General features: G+C 36.5%; 1 protein-coding gene across 1 annotated transcript; it reads right to left on the bottom strand.

The window, feature by feature from the left end:
* Positions 1-324: 324 nt before the first annotated feature.
* Positions 325-7,387, bottom strand: LOC139867884 (lipoxygenase 2, chloroplastic-like). Its single transcript, XM_071856237.1, has 9 exons — positions 7,063-7,387; positions 4,737-4,987; positions 4,353-4,596; positions 3,787-4,104; positions 3,606-3,691; positions 2,628-2,828; positions 2,116-2,417; positions 1,713-1,979; positions 325-1,274 (listed from the first exon to the last, which is right to left on the bottom strand). The coding sequence occupies exons 1-9, from the start codon at positions 7,355-7,357 to the stop codon at positions 506-508; spliced, it is 2,733 nt and encodes a 910-aa protein (XP_071712338.1). The 5' UTR covers positions 7,358-7,387; the 3' UTR covers positions 325-505.
* Between the last annotated feature and the right edge of the window lie 13,571 nt (positions 7,388-20,958).

Below are 20,958 nucleotides of genomic sequence, written 5' to 3'. Positions count from 1 at the left end.
TTAATTGATTTGTTTCTAATAATATATTTATAATATATCATTAGAATCCACAAAATTATCATTAATTAATTATACTACTCGTATTATTTAGATATGATTTGTACATTCACAACCATTCATGTTGGTAACTATGGTATATTCACGACATGATTTTAAGGCACAAATTAATTTACCTCTATACTAAAACACAAATCCAAAATTAACAATAACCACTTCTCTAACGTTATGCTGACATCAATTATTTTATCTTTTTTTAATTCGTGTCTTTCAATAAAAACTTATTACTTTCGCAACAACGTGCGAGCTTTATTACTCGTTCAACCTAAAACATAGTGAATAAGACAATAAGACAATAAGACACAATACATTTATTCCAAAATAACAATAACACACAATGAGCCACATATTATGACCTTATTATAACTAAAATCATTATCACTTATCATTATTCACTATAACGATACTGAAACCATTAATTATAACTCACGAAGCAAAGCAACACGAACTAGATAGATATGCTGTTAGGAACACCCATTCCTGTCACACCTTTTTCGGAATAAGGCTTAAGAAGCTGATATGGAACCAAACCCGCGCCACATCGATTCTTAAACTTAGGATCATTGTTTCTCGAGTCTATAATTCCTTCCAGCTCGTTCAATCTTGATCGAAACTCCTCAAACGCATTCTTTATAGCTGGCTCTGCCTCCCATGCTGCTTCAATATTTCCACCGATGTACTCCTCATCAAGTGAATGGCTAGATAAAACATCTAAAACCGCCATAACTTGTGTCGCTTGGATTTGTGAAGGGAAACATTTCAACAAAACATCTTCGGGTCGTTTTATGAACGACTCCCACTCTTCGTCTGTTGGGTTATCGTCGGGCATTTTGGTCCTGGAAATTGTTGGTCTGTTTGGAAAATAACCAGCGAAATCGTATTGACCAAAGTTGACCGCTGAATGGTGACCGGATGTCACCCACATGATAGTTGACACAATTCCAATTAAATCATCTTGTGTTTTTAGTTTTGGCCACCATGGTTCGTCTTTCTTGTCTCCATGTCCATCCGTATAAATTTCGTCCCACCATGCTTGTAGCTCTTTGTCTGATTCGACTGTTTCTACTGGATCTCCTTGTGGGTAGTAGTGGTTGACATAAGAAGTTACCCATTGTTTGATGGCATCGAAGACAAGTAGACCGTCGTTTGCGAATGGGTAGTCTTCAATTGTTAGTTTTAGGCCATGTGTTGCAGTTGGATCTTCAACAGCCATGCCCCTATAAGATACATTCAAAATTATAACTCTCCTTGAAGTGTTATTTTAGCAGGTCTTTCATACATACATTTTCTTGATTATTAGCGAAAAGATTAATACGAAACTAATGAAGTTTAGCATATATATACGTTGATCAATATTTCACTGTAAGAACAGGGTAAACCTTATACGTCTACCAGTTTTTAATATTTTACTGGGTGAAAAGTTGTTTCACAACTTCTCTAAAAAAGTTCACTTGCGTATGGATCTTTTCCCTGTTTAATTATTACTTTGTAATATTGGTACCAAAGGGCTTCTTGCCTAGCGGTACCAAAGAAATTTATCAACCTTGAGGTTTTGAGTTCGGGTCCCGTTGTGAACAAAAGGGTGTGTTTGTTTTGCTGTAAAAAAAAAAAAAAAAAAAAAAAATTATAATATTAGTTTAATGCTTTAACGTTACCTGCTAATTAAGTCAGCCGGAAGTGCCTCATGATCAAAACGCCAAAATTTATCATATGCATCAGAGCAGAGTTGCATACAATATTTTCCAGGAGAAAATGTATTCTCTATTATACCACCAGCGTTAATGAGAGCTAGTCGAGCTAAAGCATTAATCTCCATGGTGTATCTGAAATGAGGGTTGAGGAGCCTTTTAATAGGATGCATTTGGCTAAGATGTCGATTTGCAGCAATTATGTAAGGCTCTGTAACACAATGAGTTCTTAGCCTGCAATGTTTATAAAACAATCCCAAACAAATTAATTAGCCAAAATTATCACATAATTGACAAAAAACCTCACATACATTAGAATCTAACTTATAACTTGTTATTGTTATAGTTTATAATAAATAAAGGATCTAACCAGTGGCTAACAAGTTGATGATAACCCGAGTCATGGGCAAGGACATGAGCCTTGGCTAGCTTCCAGAGCCAAGCACCCGTAGCATCCGAAGATGGTGTGTACACTTTCTTCCATTGTCGTTTTCCATCGATTGGTGGACGAGTCAACTCTATGGCTATTGGTCGCAATGTTCCATTTGGAGTAAGGAACATTAAAGTCCTTGAACCATAGAGCGCTCTCCCTTTCAGCTCGTTCGTTTTATTAACATAAGGCAATAACAGATCATGGTAATCCAACATGAACAATTTCTTTTGTGCTAAAGCCTGAAAGTGCATAAATAAAGTTTTCATGATTAGTAGAGATTTTGATCTAGAGGTAGGTTCAAATCTCACTAGCAGTGTATCTTGATGTCGACAATAAAATGATCAAAAATAGTCGCAATATAATAAAATTAATCCCACTCCTAGACTACCTTATCTTAAATCATAAGACTTTCACAAACTAATATATCTCATGTGATTTACATGAATTACCTCCTCGAGAGTCATGAAACTTTTGATCTCTTCCTCTACAATCTCCTTCGTGATTGCTGATTCAGCTGGTCCATAAACTTTCGGGTCCAGTTTACTCATCAATGGCCAAATCACCTTGTGATTGCACGGCGGAGCGCTTTCAAGATTTTTGTCTACCCCGCTCGCTGTGGACTTTTCCTCGATTTCAGGTTCTTCCTTAACCTAATTTACAATAATAAAAAAAAAAAAAAAAAAAACCAATTAAATAAGACCATCACAGTGATTATAATGAGAATATTTCTAAACTTTATAATTAAAATTATAATAATTATTAAAGTTATATGATAAAACTAACAATGAATTAAGAAACTCATATATGATACCTTAAATTCGATATATTACAATTTATTTATTTACAAGATATAACAATAAAAATAATTACACTCAACCAAGATTACATATATAATTTATTAACTGAAAAATATCAAAAATAGCTTTTTTCATATCCTTGCTTGTAAGTTAATAAGTTATTGTAACTTTCATATTTTCAAAATTAACTAACCGATAGTATAAAAGAATCATAAAAAATACTTTAGAGTAGTATATATGCATCAATGATCAAATTAACAAAGAAAAAATATCAACAACGTACATGTAAGTTAAATTATTTGAAAAGATAATTTTTAAAAAGATAATTTTAAAAAGATAAAATTATTTAAAGGTTTTGAAATGGCACACACACATCATGAGAGAAAGATTGAATTGATTTTTGTAGTTTATTTAGTTAAAGATTACGTGGATAGTCCATGTGAATAGTTTTAACGGACTCAGTTAACCTTCGTTAAGATGAGGGATGAAATTGAGACTTTAAAATGCTTTTAAGGATGAAAAAAGAAAACACATGGACGAAATGAGTGATTTTGTTTTTTTTGTTTTTTTTTTTTTTTTATCCATATTCCATAATTGGTCCACACGACATCATTCTAAAAACAAACATACCGTGACCAGTTGTATACTACAAGGATTCAGACCAGCCAGCATTTGTCGACAAAATTCGTCATCGCGAAACCATGAGAAAGTGTCCACTGCAATTAAAATCATTAATATACTCAAACTTGTCAACAAGGCAAATATTTAAAAAAAAAAAAAACTAAAGATGCAATTAAGGATTAATTCTTACTATCCATGGTTACAGGTGTCTCAAACTTGATGACAGTATTTTCTGTATCAGCAGCTCGTTTAACAAGTCTAGGTAAATCGTTTGGATTTATCTTAATAGGAACATCAATATCAAGACCTTTATAGTAAAGCAAGTTTATATCTGTGAACAATGAAAAGCCTTTGTCTTTCTCTTCCTTCGGCAACATGGATTCTAAAGCCGGTAAAACTCCATTGAGCATATAGTATAAAGTCCTAAATTTTGCCTGGTTGATCTCCGAAAAATTTTCATCCGCAGGTACATAAAATTGTAGCGAGTTTCTGGTTTCCATCATTTCATCTGAAATTTAACATTTGTTTAAGATAGTCACTTATACAATGGTCATCTTTATTTTAAAACTCAGTAACACCCAATCCCGGGTATAAGAGAGGTAAGATGGAGAAAATCATTATTTCACCTGCTTACTAGCAGAGAAAGTCATCTCTTAACCTGAAGATAAATAGACTACTTTTAAAAGGCTCCCGGCTCTCGTAACATATAATATGGAGTATTATTTTTTAGCTTATTGGACGCTATTGGTGTTTTACCTGCAGAAGACATATTACGCCCAGTACGACATCGCCTAGGGTAAGGATGTTGCTCGCCACCAAGCACCGGTCGTGCTAAATCCTTGCTGATGTCGTCAGGAGCTCCGAGATCATTGTACACATCATAACCGTAAATCCTGTCAGAGGACTTTCGCTCCCCTTGGCCATTGCCTCGGAGAGATTCAAGATCTTTCGCTCTTAATTCCAAGAGTGCATTTGGTGTTTCCGATGGGAGGTAAGTAGACTACTTTTATACAAACAAAATGACTAAAGAATTATAATATCGAAAGATAAATGATCCTTTAATTCATCAATGAATCAAAATCGAAATACTACTAACAATAAAACGAGAAATTAAAACATGATGATAATAATAGAGTTAACCTTGTTGGTGAAAAAAATTCTTTTGTGGGGGTTATCGTCCTTTGAATGAACCCATGAATTACATGCGAAGGTCACATCGTTGCTAAGAACAATGTTCTTGAAAAACAACTTCTCAGATAAGTTTTCGACCAACACAGCTCCTATCTCCCCGAATTTCGGTGGGACATCGAAGTTGCATAAGAGACTGGATGTAGCCTCAGTTGTGTCGAAAATCCCCACCTTAGTTTGCACTGTCTTCCGTTTTCCGTTTGCTATACCATATCAAATCAAGTTCTCAACAAAACACTTTTCCGTATTACGTTACGTTTTAATAAATAACAAAAAATAATACTCCTTTCGTCCCAATTTTAACTATCTCCGGACAAAGCCATTATAAAATTTTTATCCCTGGATAAAAAATATATGTACTTTTTGTTAATTTAATTTTACAATTTTACCTTTTAATTTTTACATATCCTATATCCTTTTTGTCTTATGTATAATTAATATTAATATTAACAGTATAAAGGTACTTTACCTTACTATTCATATATATTTATGTAAGTAACAATTAATTTGAGAAATGGACAAGTAAATTGAAACACAATAAGTAAGTTAAATATCAAGCATGCATGCATGCATTAGATTAGTAATAAGTCGTGAAAATTCCAAGAATTTCTTTTACCAGTTGCGTTGCAAAGTGCTTGGGAATTGGGATAATCATATCATAAGTACTTGGCGAGTGGTCTGGCACTACAAGAAAATGGTGATTTGTGACAAATTTTTAATGATAACTTATTATTTAGTTATTAATAATCCTATTTAGTTATCACTAAAATAGTCGTCATTAAATTATGATCATTATATATATACAATGGCGAGTCCCCACGGGACACCACTAGTTTAAATTTATTACGTAAAAAATACTCTTTAAATTTTATAGTACACCACTAAATTTAATTGTAGGACACCATATATTTTTCGAATTTATAGTTTTACTTTTAAATTGTATAGGACTTCACTTAATTTAACTAACCGGACCACGTATATCTTTAAAATTTGTAAATATTTAAAGGTAAACAACCACTTAAAATTGCATTCAAATATAATTAATATTGAGAACAAAATTCGTGACCCCATTGAGTTTTAATCCTGGAATCGCCACTGTATATATATATATATATATATATATATATATATATATATATATATATATATATATATATATATATATATATATATATATATTGGTAGGATCAAGAGGGAAGTAACCATTCGGGAGAAGCGGGGGAAAGCAAAAACTTTTTTTTTTTTCGTTTTTTGAAAAAACTTTGTTCACGAACATTATAGATGAGATGAAAATATGAACATTTAGTACAGACAATTTGTGATAAATGTTTTTATTTTGGCGGGAAAACGCTCGAAGAAGTAATATATAACAATTATCGTGTTTTTCGAGCGTATTTTGAGGTTTTAGCTATTGGGGTTTAGATATTAGGGTTTATAGGGTTTAGATATTAGGGTTTAGAAATTTAGGGTTTAGATTTAGGGTTTAGATTTAGGATTTAGATTGAGTTTTTAACACGAACGGTTTAGAGTTTAGGGTTTAGGGTTTAGGGTTTAGGGTTTAGGGTTTAGGGTTTGGTGTTTTGGGTTTATGGAATAAACCCAAAACACCAAACCCTAAACCCTAAACCCTAAATCGGACTAAATTTTACTTCACAAAACATGAAGAAAAAAAAAACGTTCATATTCTTCACGAACAATATTATCTTGAATGTTATTTTTGTCGATCGTTTTCTCGCCTAAATAATAACATTCATCATGAATTGTCTCTTCTAAATGTTCATATTTTCGTGTAATCTTGATGCCGGAAAAAAAAAATTCAAAAAAAACGATTTTTTTTTTGCTTCCCCCCGATTGGTTACTTCCCCATTGATCCTGCCTATATATATATATATATATATATATATATATATATATATATATATATATATATATATATATATATATATATATATATATATATATGATATTGGTGACCAAAAAAATGATCATTATAGTGACTAATTTTAGTATAGTTTTCTAATATTGTTTTGTGATGAATTTGTAGTGGCGAGAAGCAACCATCATATGTTGGTCACTAACTTGACTTAGTGATAAATTTATTGTTGTTCGTGACGAATAGTCTTTTTCACTAAAGTCTTTTTTTCTTGTAGTGTGGGTTCAAGTCTCTTTGGACATATGTAACGTATTTTATCTGTTGTATATAATACCTTTGTCGTGTTATATACATATTATTATCTTTTTAAGAAAAAAAATTAAAAGAAGTGATATATATACATACAATCAAGGTCATTAGAAACGAACTCGAGCGAGAAGGACACTCCTTTAATAGGGACAGTTGGTTGAATAGTAATGACACACTCAACAGTTGGACATGGAATTGACATGGCCTTAATGTTACCAGCAGACATGGTACGTGTGGCACTGAATATCTTAGAGGACGGCAGCTTGCGGAGAATGGCGGGAGAGTAAGCGGAGGAGGATGAATGGTTTGCGGCATCACCGGAGATGAAACGCTTATGGAGTGGAAGTAGCTTCTGAAGAGAGTAAGATTGGTTAATTTGAGGCTTCAGCATGGTTTTGTTTTGTTTTGCTTTATTACTCTCACTAATGTAATGTGTGAATGTGAGATTTGCAAGATGAAAACACGCTTTATTTATAGGAGGAAATATTTTTCCTATACCATGTTGTATGGCTGCCACCTGGTCGCTTATCATTCGTTATTTTTTCTTCCGTTTGAAAACATATTTGATTACCGTTAACTTTTGTTTTTTATTGGTTTTCTGCTTTCATGTGGACTTTTCAGTTTTAACGGGCTTGGACTCGATGGAACTGGACTTTCTATCACTTGAAAGTTTTCATTCCTATGGCACACTAGTTTCACAGTTTTCAACCATGAATATTAGAAGTTCGGAACGCCTCAACAAAACAAATGATTTAAACTAATCATTTAACCACGAACACTTAATGGATAATAAAGCATAATAAATAAAGATATACGATACATGATTTAACGTGGTTATATTCCAACTTCAAAACGCGGAGAAGAGTTTACTCTAGGGACGCAAACCAGAGATTTTTCACAATATTTTTCGTGCACATTGTTATGTGTTACATTGGGTCCTATTTATAGGCAAATATAAACAAGGAAACAACTTAACGAACAAGTTTCTTAAATCTAGAAACTTCTGGCCGACCACGACTTGCGATCGCGAGTTCCCCCTTGCATCTGATTCGCGATCAATATTAGCAACAACAACTTTTTGTTTTTGCTTGACTTGTTTAACTCGATCCGCACCTCAACAATCTCTCACTCGAAGAGACGTTAAACAAAACCCCATACTGATCTTCAACAGAAAATCCAAACCACTTCAACTGTGTTTATTCAACCCACAATAACTCTAGATTAGCCGATTACCAACTCCTTTTGATACCACCGGATGAGATACCCGAATCACGCCACACTTCACCGGATAATCTTCGAGCAAGTGAAGTCTTTCGACACCAAAAAAACCGCTGAGCGATAATCCAATCTCTTAGTTACTAGCTTGGGTCATCTCGGTTTCTACACCATCATCTTTTAACACGAAGATCATCTTCTTTCACCAGAAGACCAATTGAAGTATGCGACTCTTCAATTATAGGATTCTTCCATTAGACTAAACCGGCTCATTGATCAATCTAGACATGTCCAATCCTGAACACACATGTCTAAGATCACCCTCGTACATGATTTCACCGTCTATCTATGATTTTCATTCCCAGCAGTCAGAAATGCCAGTAGAAGCCATCGTAGACTCTTCATCAAGGCTCTAGTGAACGCAGTCACCACCTCGAAATCTACTACCTTTTCAACTTTCCACTTTCTCACTGGTACATTGACCTCCTCCTAGCTATGAATTTCACAAACCCCATCTTCTCATCCAAGCATGCTCCCACTGTATGAGTAAGAAATAAAACCGGGACTACTCGGGAAGAAACTTGGTTCGTGCCACCGGTCAGACGCAAATTTCTTTACCATTGTAGAGAAAAACAAGTAGTCGCAGCCCTAGTGTTACCAGAATCATCACACTAATCTTGAGAATATTGGAGAACAAGTCGCATAATCATCTCCACCACTCTACTAGTTGAATAACTTCCACTAGCTCGATACCTTCCGTTAGTTACCAAACTCACACCGAGTTCCCGACACCCTCAATGATACTAGAAAGCTTAAGTTCCGGGACTTACATGATTATCCGCCCCTTTTCTATCACTTAAAGACTTTTAATTGATCACCCTCGAAGAAGAACCGCTCCCTTTTGTTGAAAGATCATCCAAAAAACCGAGCAACCGTCGAACGCGTTCTATCCGAAACCCTTCGAAAATCAATTTCCTTAGTGACTAGGAACTCCAATCCATCCGCATATTGGATATGTCTTGGAATATTCGACCATACACTTGGTAACCCCGTTTCAAAACACGCAAACACCAATGCATCTTGTTCGTTATTCGGCCGCTCTAACCCGAGAGAAAAACTCCCTCCTAGGCTTCCATAACAAACCCACATCTCTAAAAACATATCTCGTATTACTCGAAGTTTCTGAGACAAAATCATCTCTCACTCGCGTCATCAAACCCGAAAAATTTCATCCTGAAAACTGCACAGATTCGAAACATCATATAGCAAGATCCAACCATCAGATCAGCCTCATATTTTTACCACGTGTAGATCAGTGTGTCTACTATACTCACCCAAAAAATCAAGCCGATCCAACGGTTAACAAGCCAGATATGAATTTTTTTCTACAGAAGCTCCTGAAACTCCGAATTTGAAAGTTCAATCATTCTTTCGCAGGGGATCGCGAAGAACGAGAACTCAGATCCGACACCCGGATCTCCCAAAAAATCTCTCCGCAACAAACCTATCTACCAGACCCTGACTCTGTAACCCTTTGCGCAAAAGAACGACCATCATCATACAAACGCCAGAACGATTGGATTATAACTTTTAAATCCGTTACCCAAATCCCGATGTAATCAAATCTCCCGGATATATAAACATACCCATGAGTGCATCGCGACCAAATAAGTCATCCAGTCTTGATACATATTGCAGGATAAATCCCTATCCCGTCATTTGACACTTGATATGTTCATAGGACACTTTATTTGTGAGTCTTATTATACTGCAACGTGTTGGGTCACTTTTATAATAAGGTCAGAAAAATAGGACGATTGGGTATTTGAGGTCCTAATTATCATATGACTATATAGGACCCTTAAATTTGTGGTTGCATAAAAATGTACTTAATATGACATTATCTTGTTGGTGTCTCATAATGATCAACCAACAAGATAATAAGGTCACAAAAATATGACGCTTGGGTATTTGAGGGCGTAATTATCATATGACTATTAGGACTTAAATTTTTGGTTGCATAAAAATGTACTTAATCGGACATTATCTTGTTGGTGTGTCATAATGATCAACCAACAAGATAATAAGGTCACAAAAATAGGATGCTTGGGTATTTGAGGTCCTAATTATCATATGACTATATAGGACATATTAGGACCTTTACTAAAGTCGTATTATTTCACTTTTGTTACAAAAATGATTCAAGTATTATATAAGTGAACTTCCATTGAATATTCAAAAGCATTCATAGCGTAATCGCTTGTGTGTGATCTTTTCAACTGATTGACCTGGATTGAAATCCGTCTTATGTCCTTTTTTGTTTCAAAAATTAAAAATGTATAACAGATCGGACTTTCAGCTGGGAATTGTTGTTGGGCCATATTTAATGGATTCATTTTTTACTAAGCATTGTTAATAGATCGGACTTTCAGCTGGAAATTGTAGTTGAGCCATATTTAATGGATTCAGTTTTTTATTTGTTTGGCCCAAAAAACATGGTTGTTGATCAATAGTTAAAGCATTGTTATCTTTTTTATTTACTTCGTACTTTTCAAACCTACCTAACTCAAGTCTTAAACCATGGTTGCTCATTCGTACTCTTCAAACAACACGAAATCAATGCCTGGAAGTATATATTGTAATTGTGGTTATCCAATATTTGATTTAATTGCATAGACTCGAGCAAACTCAAGAAGAAGATTTGTCGGGTGTCCTATATTTGTAAGTGCTCAGTTTGTCCTAATTTTAAGTTTTTAATTATTTTCCCCAAATGATTGTTTCTTTGGAAGGATAAAAAAAAAAAAAAACTTGTAAATTTTTTATGTTTCTTGATGTTGAGCTTCCAAACCAACATTACGAAGATCTGCTATACAAAATGCATTTGCAAACTAGGAAATTGGACACTCGAATTCATGATGTTGAAGATTCAAAAGTCACAGAAGAATTAGCTATTTTCAAGACAAAGCTGGAAGTTTATGATAAGTTGTTTTTAGCTATGATAGCAATTGTGGTTGTCTTATGTGTAGTAGTTGCTATTTTGATAGTTAGATGAATGTATGTGACTGTTCTTATTCTTATGTGTTTTGCCTTCAAATTATGTGTTTCAATGTTGAGAATTAGTGCAGAAATTGGTTACAACAAGATGAACTAAGAAATGTTTGCGATTCTTTCAATGCGTATTCGTTGTATATTCAGTTTACATTGCAAAGTAACTCACCCATATTTAATGATGTATTTAATGATGTTAGTTAATGATCTAATGATGCGAATTGTACACGATCTCTTTTCCCATTTACTTGGGATATAATTATTAGCACTGAATTGAATTCTGCATTTAAGAAAATAAGATCATATTATTGTAGTAGACAAAACATAAACAAACAAAACAAATGGAATCCTTCCTTTTAAGGTAGTTAAACTTTGGATCAGAAGAAAGTGTTCTCCATCATATCCAAGTATAGAAAGGGACTAATGGTGATAGTTTTAAGCAACTATAAGTCAACGGCAAAGTGCAGACCAACATACAACGGCTAAAAGAGCAGCTAGTCAACACAAAATGTTAACAAGGAATCACCTCTTTTGGTGTTCTCTTTTCTGTTAATAGTTTTACAAGAGACTCTTTTTCTCTTATTTGGCCTTTATTTTTATTTTGTTAACATAAATAACATAAATTCGTGCAGATTGGTTCATTTTAAAGTGTATTAATTAAAAACTATGTGATGATAAACCCTAAGCAAAATCGATCAGGTTTTGACATCGATAAACTATAGTCATGCTACCTAACATAGACAATAATCACGTTAGATATAGAAAATATAAATAACATCACAATCCACATAATACGAAGGAAAAATGGAAGCAATAAACTTATCATATATATGATAATAGAAATTACTACTAATATTTACATTAACTGGGTAAAATTTATACAAAATCTAAAAAATACTAACATAAATCTAGTTATACCCAAATGCGTTTGCAAAAACACCCAACTCATGGGCCCAAAAACACGACATGCAATCTGGTATCGACATTTCAAACCCATGAAAATAACTCTTGTGGCCGGAGATAGGGCACCGCGTTGCCACATTATCAAAAGGATGGAGATTAAATAACCATAACTGACACAACAAATGATAAACCATGGTTCTCACCGCAACCACCAAGTCCGACACTGGTGGGAATGTTTTATTCAAAACTTGTAATCCGACATGTTTTGCCTCTATTTAGTGAGAGGAAAACATGATCAAACCATAAACATAAACAACCATTATAATTTGGCTGTTCGCAACTTCTTTTAAAAAACAAACCCCTATCTCGGTGTAAGATTTATTAAAATAATTTATCAAACCCCAACGAAAAATCGCATTAGGGTTTTGAAAAAATGATAACGTCGGATAATATCATCTAACTTAGGGTTTTCCCAAGGTAAGAGATCCCACTTATATAAGGAAATCCTTTTAAAAACCAAAGGAAGCTTCAAAAAGATTTTGCAAACTAATTTGAGAATGAATAACTGATCCGATGAATCCTGACCAACTCGAGAAAAAATTTCCACAAGCATATCTTGTGGAAGAGTTTCGAGAATCTTTGCTTGAGTAACTTCTTCCATTTTTGTACTTTTTTAAAAAATAAAAATGATGAATTATTTTTAATTTTTTGTGTTTGGTGTACTTAAGAGAGAGGTTTCTGTAGATGAAGATGATTGAAAAATACAACAGAGGTAAGACTGTATTTGAGAATATGTGCAACTTGTTGTCTGTCAACTTAACCTTTTAAGGGGATTCTTGGTGATACTAAATCGACATGTGCATTTAATGCACTAATTTTATTTTATTTAAGTATAAAATATTTGTGAATATTATGAGATATACGTATATAGATTCAACGCTAATTTTCTGCAGTTAATTTTCACGATATAGTCTCTTCTAATCTTAAGGGGGTGTTTGGGGTAGCGATTTCATACTACGATTGTAAGTTGTGAATAATTTAATTCTAGTGTTTGGAAAATGAGGTTTAAAATGTGATTAAGTACGTTTTTGTAACACCAAAACGTGGTTTTGAAACAGTAGCTTAACACCTACTGCACTGTAGCGACCCGACCAAATCGTCACTGACGGCGCCGTCTACTTAGGTCCCGTTATGTGGTCATAAGTCTTTAAAACAACGTTTGACCAAAAGATATGTCGCATTCATTTCAAATGTAAAGGTTGTTCAAGTTTACAAGAATAGTTCCACCACAAGTTACGATACAAAGTTTTAAGTACAAATGAAACTTATGCGACACAATTTAAAAGTATCCAAAAGACGCCCCATGTATGCATATATACTCGACATCCAATGCAAGTATCAAAATAATGAGCGGAAGCATGTATCATGTATCGTTCAAGGACCTGAGAAAAACATAGAAATCTGTCAACGAAAACGTTGGTGAAATCATAGGTTTAAGTAAGTAAGTACAAGTGAACCACAAGATTTGCATCAATGAAATAATAGTAATACATTCCAAAAGTTTGTTTCACGAGCACCCAATTATCAATGCTTAACATTTCCTTCCATTGAACCCCATCACTTAGTGCTAGAACATACACTGTTTCTCAAAAATATATTTCATTCGTAAACGGTAGCGAACCGTTTGAATGAGGGTTTGTCAAACCCATATGGATCCATACAACATAAGTTCTCGCTTACACCCGGCAAGTGTAACTAATGATAATCGAATTGAGGATTTTGTTCTAAACTCGTATGTAGAATGTTTGTTTTCCTGTACTTGTGTTCACTTAGTAAAAGAAATGTTTATGTTTTCTCATCCCAAATGTAAGTTCAAAAAGAGTAAGAGTGGGACTATGATCTCACCTTGAATGCACGAGTAGTAAAGTACTTCAACAAGTAAATGTGTGCAAAGAACAATGCTAGTCTTGACCTAAACAAATAGGTTGTATCAATAACGATAGTCACGATTGGTCAAAGATGTTCAATTAGTCCTATGGCTCGTTACGACTTGATTAATATAGCATGTGAATCAATTTGTCAAGTTTCATGCACGATACAAGTAGTTAAGTATGTTAGAACGATTGTATAATCGTTTGGTTAAGTTTGACTAAAAGTCAAACTTGGTCAAAGTCAAAGTCAACGGGGTCGGGTCGGGTATCCGACAATTTTCCCAAGACGAGAAGTCATATAAGAGCCTAATAGTCAAGTTTCATGTTAAACGGAGTTTTAGTTAAGCGGAAACATTTTTGTGACATTTAAAAACAAAAGAGAGTGGCCTGGGGCTTTTGCGCGGCGCGCACTGGGTTGCGCGGCGCGCACCCAAGTGCAATTTCTGGTCAGAACTCAACCAAGAAGGCAAACATCTGGGATCTCTGATTCTGCGCAGCGCGCGGGTAAATGCGCGGCGCGCAATACCTAGGAATCATGCAGTTTGCAGAAAAAAATGGTCCAAGTCACGAACCAAAATACAATATAACACATTTCATGCACCGAAAACACTTAAAACGCATAACCTATATCATTAGAAAGGTAATTTGACAAGGAAAACAACTAAGCACATTTCATCCAGCAATTCATCACTAACAACAACCAAAAACCGCATTAAACGTTCATAATCAAAGTTTCAAGTTCTAAAACGCATTTTATGATTCGGGCAACCAATTTACATGTATGATATGCCGTTTCGAAGGTAATCATACACACATTGCAACAAAATTCTTATCTACAATATTTCATAGCATTTGGTGCATCAAAAGTTCATCTAAAGCTTATCAAACCCTAATCCAAGTTCACAAAATCACTAATCATGTTCTTGGAGTTTCCTTAATCAACCTATACATCAAAACGAAGCTAATGATACTAGTAACACTTTTAAAACATGCACTTTAACAATCTAACAACATTTGATCATTCAAAATCAAAGATTTAGCAAGCAAATTTTCATAATGAACTAGTTACACCAAAAACAACGAATCGAGCATACAAATTACATACACGACATCACGATGAGCCATAGACACTAATTAACAACTTTATAAGTCAAGAACACGAATTTAAAGAAATCTAGAGTTTTAGAAATGTTACCCAAACTTGATGATATTGGTATCAAAATGTAGAGGATGAAGAGAGGATCACAAATATGTAGTTTATTTTGTTGTAAGCCTCCTAGATCGAATTTAGATGATGATTGAATAAATTTGGTAAATGGGTGTGTGTTCTTGCTAGAGAGAAAGAAAGAGAGATGGAGATGATAATGAATGGGTGAAAGGGGTTTGACCCTTTGACCTAGTCAAGGGTTTGATCCCTTGTCAAGTTTAGTCCCTCAACTTTCGTTCGGGTGCGGGAATTACCTAAACGAGATAATTTAAAACGCGTATCAACGGGAGATGTTATAAACATATAACGGACTTTATATTAGTATAACGGAAAAGTAAATGGAAAAAGGCGGGATGTTACATTACCTACTCCTTAAAAGAAATTTCGTCCCGAAATTTAAGTAGGCGTAGTAGTCGTTGTTTCTTCCTCGAGATCTTGCGTTTCCGAATTCACGAATAGATGAGGATACTTCCTTTGCATTTGATCTTGTCTTTCCCAAGTAAACTCGGGTCCTCTTTTGGCATTCCAATGAACCTTGACAATCGGGATTCGGCTTTGTTTCAATGTCTTGACGGAGGTGTCCACAATTTCAACCGGTTCCTCCACAAAATGAAGTTTGTCATCAATAGTAAGTTCTTCGAGAGGGATGACGATATCGGGTTCGGCAAGACACTTTTTCAAGTTAGATACATGGAAGGTAGAATGAACGAAGTTCAATTGAGGCGGAAGATCTAAACGATAAGCAACGGTTCCAATACGCTCCAAGATTTCGAAAGGACCAATATACCGCGGATTTAGCTTCCCGCGTTTCCCAAAACGGATTACACCCTTCCAAGGTGCGACTTTTAACATTACTCGGTCACCAACTTGAAATTCAAGATCGTTGCGTCGTTTGTCGGTATAGCTCTTTTGACGACTTCGGGCCGTCCTAAGCCTATCTCGGATTTGAACGATTTTCTCGGTGGTTTCGTGAATGAGTTTGGGTCCGGTGATTTGCACGTCGCCTACCTCGGCCCAACAAAGAGGTGAACGACATTTGCAGCCATATAGCGCTTCAAAAGGTGCGGCTTTAATACTCGCGTGATAACTATTGTTGTAAGAGAACTCGGCGAGAGGTAAGTGCTTGTCCCAAGCTTTTCCGAAATCAACCACGCAAGCTCGTAACATGTCCTCTAAGGTTTGAATTGTACGTTCGCTTTGTCCATCGGTTTGAGGATGATATGCGGTGCTCATGTCTAAACGCGTTCCCAACGCTTCTTGCAATGTACGCCAAAATCTAGAAACGAAACGGCCATCTCGGTCGGAGATAATCGATAAAGGTACACCGTGTCGGGCTACGATCTCCTTAATGTAAAGTTGTGCAAGTTTCTCCATTTTGTCCGTTTCTTTCATGGCAAGGAAGTGTGCGGATTTGGTGAGACGGTCAACAATAACCCAAATGGTATCATAACCGCCCGTCGTTTTTGGTAGCTTGGTGATAAAATCCATCGTTATCCTTTCCCACTTCCATTGCGGGATCTCGGGTTGTTGAAGTAGTCCGGACGGTCTTTGGTGTTCGGCTTTGACTTTGGAACATGTCAAACACTTGGAAACATAAGTAGCTACGTCCCTTTTGATGTTCGGCCACCAATATAGTTGTTTAAGGTCGTGGTACATCTTATTGGCACCGGGGTGAATCGAGTATCGTGACTTATGGGCTTCATCTAAAATAAGGCTTCGTAGATCCCCATAACTAGGCACCCAAATTCTTCCGGCGAAATATCGGAGTTCGGTTTCTTTAACTTCGAATCGAGAGGTGAGGACGTTCAAGTGTTCGAGAGAGATGTTTTCATCCTTGAGAGCCTCATCTTGGGCTACCCGAATTTGGCTATTAAGGTTGGTGTGAATGGTGATGTTTAAAGCTCGGACACGGAGAGGCACCGCTCTTTCTTTTCGACTTAAGGCATCGGCTACTACATTTGCCTTCCCGGGATGGTAACGAAGCTCGCAATCGTAATCGTTTAAGGTTTCAATCCACCTTCGTTGTCTCATGTTTAGTTGCTTTTGATCGAAAATGTGTTGAAGGCTTTTGTGATCGGTGAAGATAGTACTCTTGGTTCCATAAAGATAGTGTCTCCACATTTTAAGTGCAAAGACAACGGCTCCGAGTTCGAGATCATGTGTCGTATAGTTTCGTTCATGAATTTTGAGTTGTCGAGAAGCATAAGCAATGACTTTCGTTTGTTGCATCAATACACACCCAAAACCATGTTTTGAGGCATCGCAATATACAACAAAGTCATCATTGCCTTCGGGAAGTGACAAGATAGGAGCGGTGGTTAGCTTCGTTTTCAAGATTTGGAATGCGGATTCATGTTCGGTCGCCCAAATGAATTTCTTTCCCTTGTGAGTCAATGCGGTTAGAGGACGTGCAACCAAAGAGAAATTTTCGATGAATCTACGATAGTACCCGGCGAGACCCAAAAATTGACGAATGTGAGTAGGAGTAGTAGGAGTCTCCCATTTGCTAATGGCTTCGATTTTCGTTGGATCGACTTTAATACCTTGGTCACTTACAACATGACCAAGAAATTGAACTTCCTTTAACCATAATTCACACTTGGAGAATTTGGCATAGAGTTGTTCTTGTCTTAAAAGTTCAAGCACAAGTCGGAGATGTTGTTCGTGCTCTTCTTCATTTTTAGAATAGATCAATATGTCATCGATGAACACAATAACGAATTTATCGAGATACGGTTTGCACACGCGGTTCATAAGATCCATGAACACCGCCGGTGCGTTAGTGAGACCAAATGGCATGACAAGGAATTCATAACTACCATAACGAGTTCGGAAAGCGGTTTTGGAGACATCTTCCCCCTTAACCCTCAATTGATGATAACCCGAGCGGAGATCGATTTTCGAATATACACAAGACCCTTGTAGTTGATCAAAGAGGTCATCGATGCGAGGAAGAGGATATCGGTTCTTAACCGTCAATTTATTTAGTTCACGATAATCAATGCACATTCGTAGGGATCCATCTTTCTTTTTAACAAACAAAATCGGAGCGCCCCAAGGTGAATGGCTAGGTTGGATAAAACCTCGATCAAGTAGTTCTTGGATTTGACTTTGCAATTCTTGCATTTCAGATGGAGCGAGTCTATATGGTGCACGTGCTACGGGTGCGGCTCCCGGAATAAGATCGATTTGGAATTCAACCGGTCGATGAGGCGGAAGACCCGGCAATTCGTCGGGAAATACATCGGAATAGTCACTAACAATTGGCACATCATCGATGTGCTTCTCATCGGACTCGACTTTCTTAACGTGAGCAAGGATCGCAAAACAACCCTTATGGAGAGGTTTTCTAACTTTAACACACGAAACGAGGTTGAGTCCGGTGCAACTCTTATCGCCATAGACGATCAAAGGTTCACCATTCTCGATAGGAATTCGGATTGCGTTAAGATCACAAAGAATGTGAGATTTCGTTTTGACTAACCAATTCATACCGATTATTACATCAAAGCTTCCTAGTTCCATGGGTATCAAATCAATTTCAAATTCCTTACCCAAAATGTTTATCGTACACCCCCGGTAATATGTGTCGGCACTTAATAGTTTCCCGTTAGCCACTTCAATGGTATAAGTGGTATCTAATGGAAGAGGTGGAGTGCTAAAAGAATGAGTCAAAGTCTTGGATACAAAGCATTTATCGGCACCTGAATCGAATAAGCAAGAGACATAAGAATTGTTGAGAAGAAACGTACCCGTGACTAGTTCAGTGTCATCCCGGGCTTCCTCGGTGTTGATGTTGAAAGCTCGGCCGCGCGTGTTGGGGTTATCTTTCTTCTTTGGGCATGCATTTCTATAATGACCTGTTTGACCACATTCGTAACAAGTGCCCGTCTTTGGTGCATTGGGCAACTTTCGAGCAACGGGAGTGGCACTTTTGCAATCGTTGGCCTTATGACCAACTCCTTGGCACCGGTGGCAAATTAACTTGCCACATTCACCAAAGTGATGTTTGTTGCATTTGTTGCAAAGAGGTAGGTTCCCGGCATAACCCCTCTTGCCGTCGGAGGTGTAAGGCTTCTTAGCAAAGTTGTTGTTGCTTGATTGGGAGGGTTCCCACTTTCTTTTGTTGCCGCCCGATTTATCCTCGGCCTTAGGTGCCGGAACTACGATTTCGTCAACCGTTTCAATTAGTTGGCGAGCCATGTTCATAGCGGCTTGATGAGTAGTGGGTTTTGATGACATCACCCCTTGTTTGATGCTTTTTGGAAGACCGAGCATGTAGAGCTCAATCCTTTGAGATTCGGGGTTAACAAGATTAGGACACATCAAGGATAGTTCGGCGAAGCGTTGATTATAAGCTTTAAGATCGTTTCCGACCTCTTTCAAAGCTCTTAGTTCTTCCTCAAGCTTTCGTGTTTCTTCGCGCGGAAAATATTCAACAATCATCTTTTCCTTTAGATCGGCCCAAGAGAGGGCATGAGCTTCATCGGTACCCACCGATTGAACATAGGTGTTCCACCATGTTAGAGCAATTCCGGAGAAAGTGTGAGTGGAGTATTTGACCTTGTCTTGGTCCCGACAACCGCTTATGCTAAAGACGGCTTCCGTTTGCTCAAACCATCGGGTGAGCACGACCGGTCCCCCGGTTCCATCAAAAGTGTGAGGTTTGCACCCCATGAAAGCTTTATAGGAGCATCCCTCGTTTGAGTTTCCGGCTCCATTGTTGTTGTTGTTGTTGTTGTTGTTGTTGTTGTTGTTGTTGTTGTTGTGGTTGTTATTATTATTGTTGTTGGATGAGTGACCGGCCATGGCCGCATCTACGGCGGTAGCTATCATCCGTTCGAGAGCTTGTTCGGGAGTTTCATTGCGGCGTACACGACGAGGAGCCATTGTTCCTTCAAGACACAAGAATATCATTGATTAGTATTCTCAATAATACTAACCGTGATATAGAATAAAGATAAAGAGAAGTTTTTCCTCGACTCGCCTTAAATTCTTTATGTCATAATGTCGGAACGTTCATATGAGTCACCGTAATATAATCCCGGAAATTATATTACCCTGATTCATATGTGCATTCGACATCATTTCATATAGTCAAGGTGGCGCGTCAATCAAATTAAACAACGTGAGATTAAGATGAACTAAGAGTAGATATGAGTAGAAGCGTTCGAGTATAAATGCACAAGTAGTCAAGTAATTCTTACTTCAAGTCTATATGCCGGTTGTAGTCTAGACTCACCAATGTACCCTATGACTCGAGGTTGACACCAATGAACTCTAAATCCCTACAACCAATGCTCTGATACCATCTGTAGCGACCCGACCAAATCGTCACTGACGGCGCCGTCTACTTAGGTCCCGTTACGTGGTCATAAGTCTTTAAAACAACGTTTGACCAAAAGATATGTCGCATTCATTTCAAATGTAAAGGTTGTTCAAGTTTACAAGAATAGTTCCACCACAAGTTACGATACAAAGTTTTAAGTACAAATGAAACTTATGCGACACAATTTAAAAGTATCCAAAAGACGCCCCATGTATGCATATATACTCGACATCCAATGCAAGTATCAAAATAATGAGCGGAAGCATGTATCATGTATCGTTCAAGGACCTGAGAAAAACATAGAAATCTGTCAACGAAAACGTTGGTGAAATCATAGGTTTAAGTAAGTAAGTACAAGT

The sequence above is a fragment of the Rutidosis leptorrhynchoides genome, chromosome 1 (assembly GCF_046630445.1).
Source record: "Rutidosis leptorrhynchoides isolate AG116_Rl617_1_P2 chromosome 1, CSIRO_AGI_Rlap_v1, whole genome shotgun sequence".
In the NCBI taxonomy this organism is placed as follows: domain Eukaryota; kingdom Viridiplantae; phylum Streptophyta; class Magnoliopsida; order Asterales; family Asteraceae; genus Rutidosis; species Rutidosis leptorrhynchoides.
The sequence above is the reverse complement of the archived record's forward strand: the minus strand, read 5'-3'. Positions and strand labels throughout refer to the sequence as shown.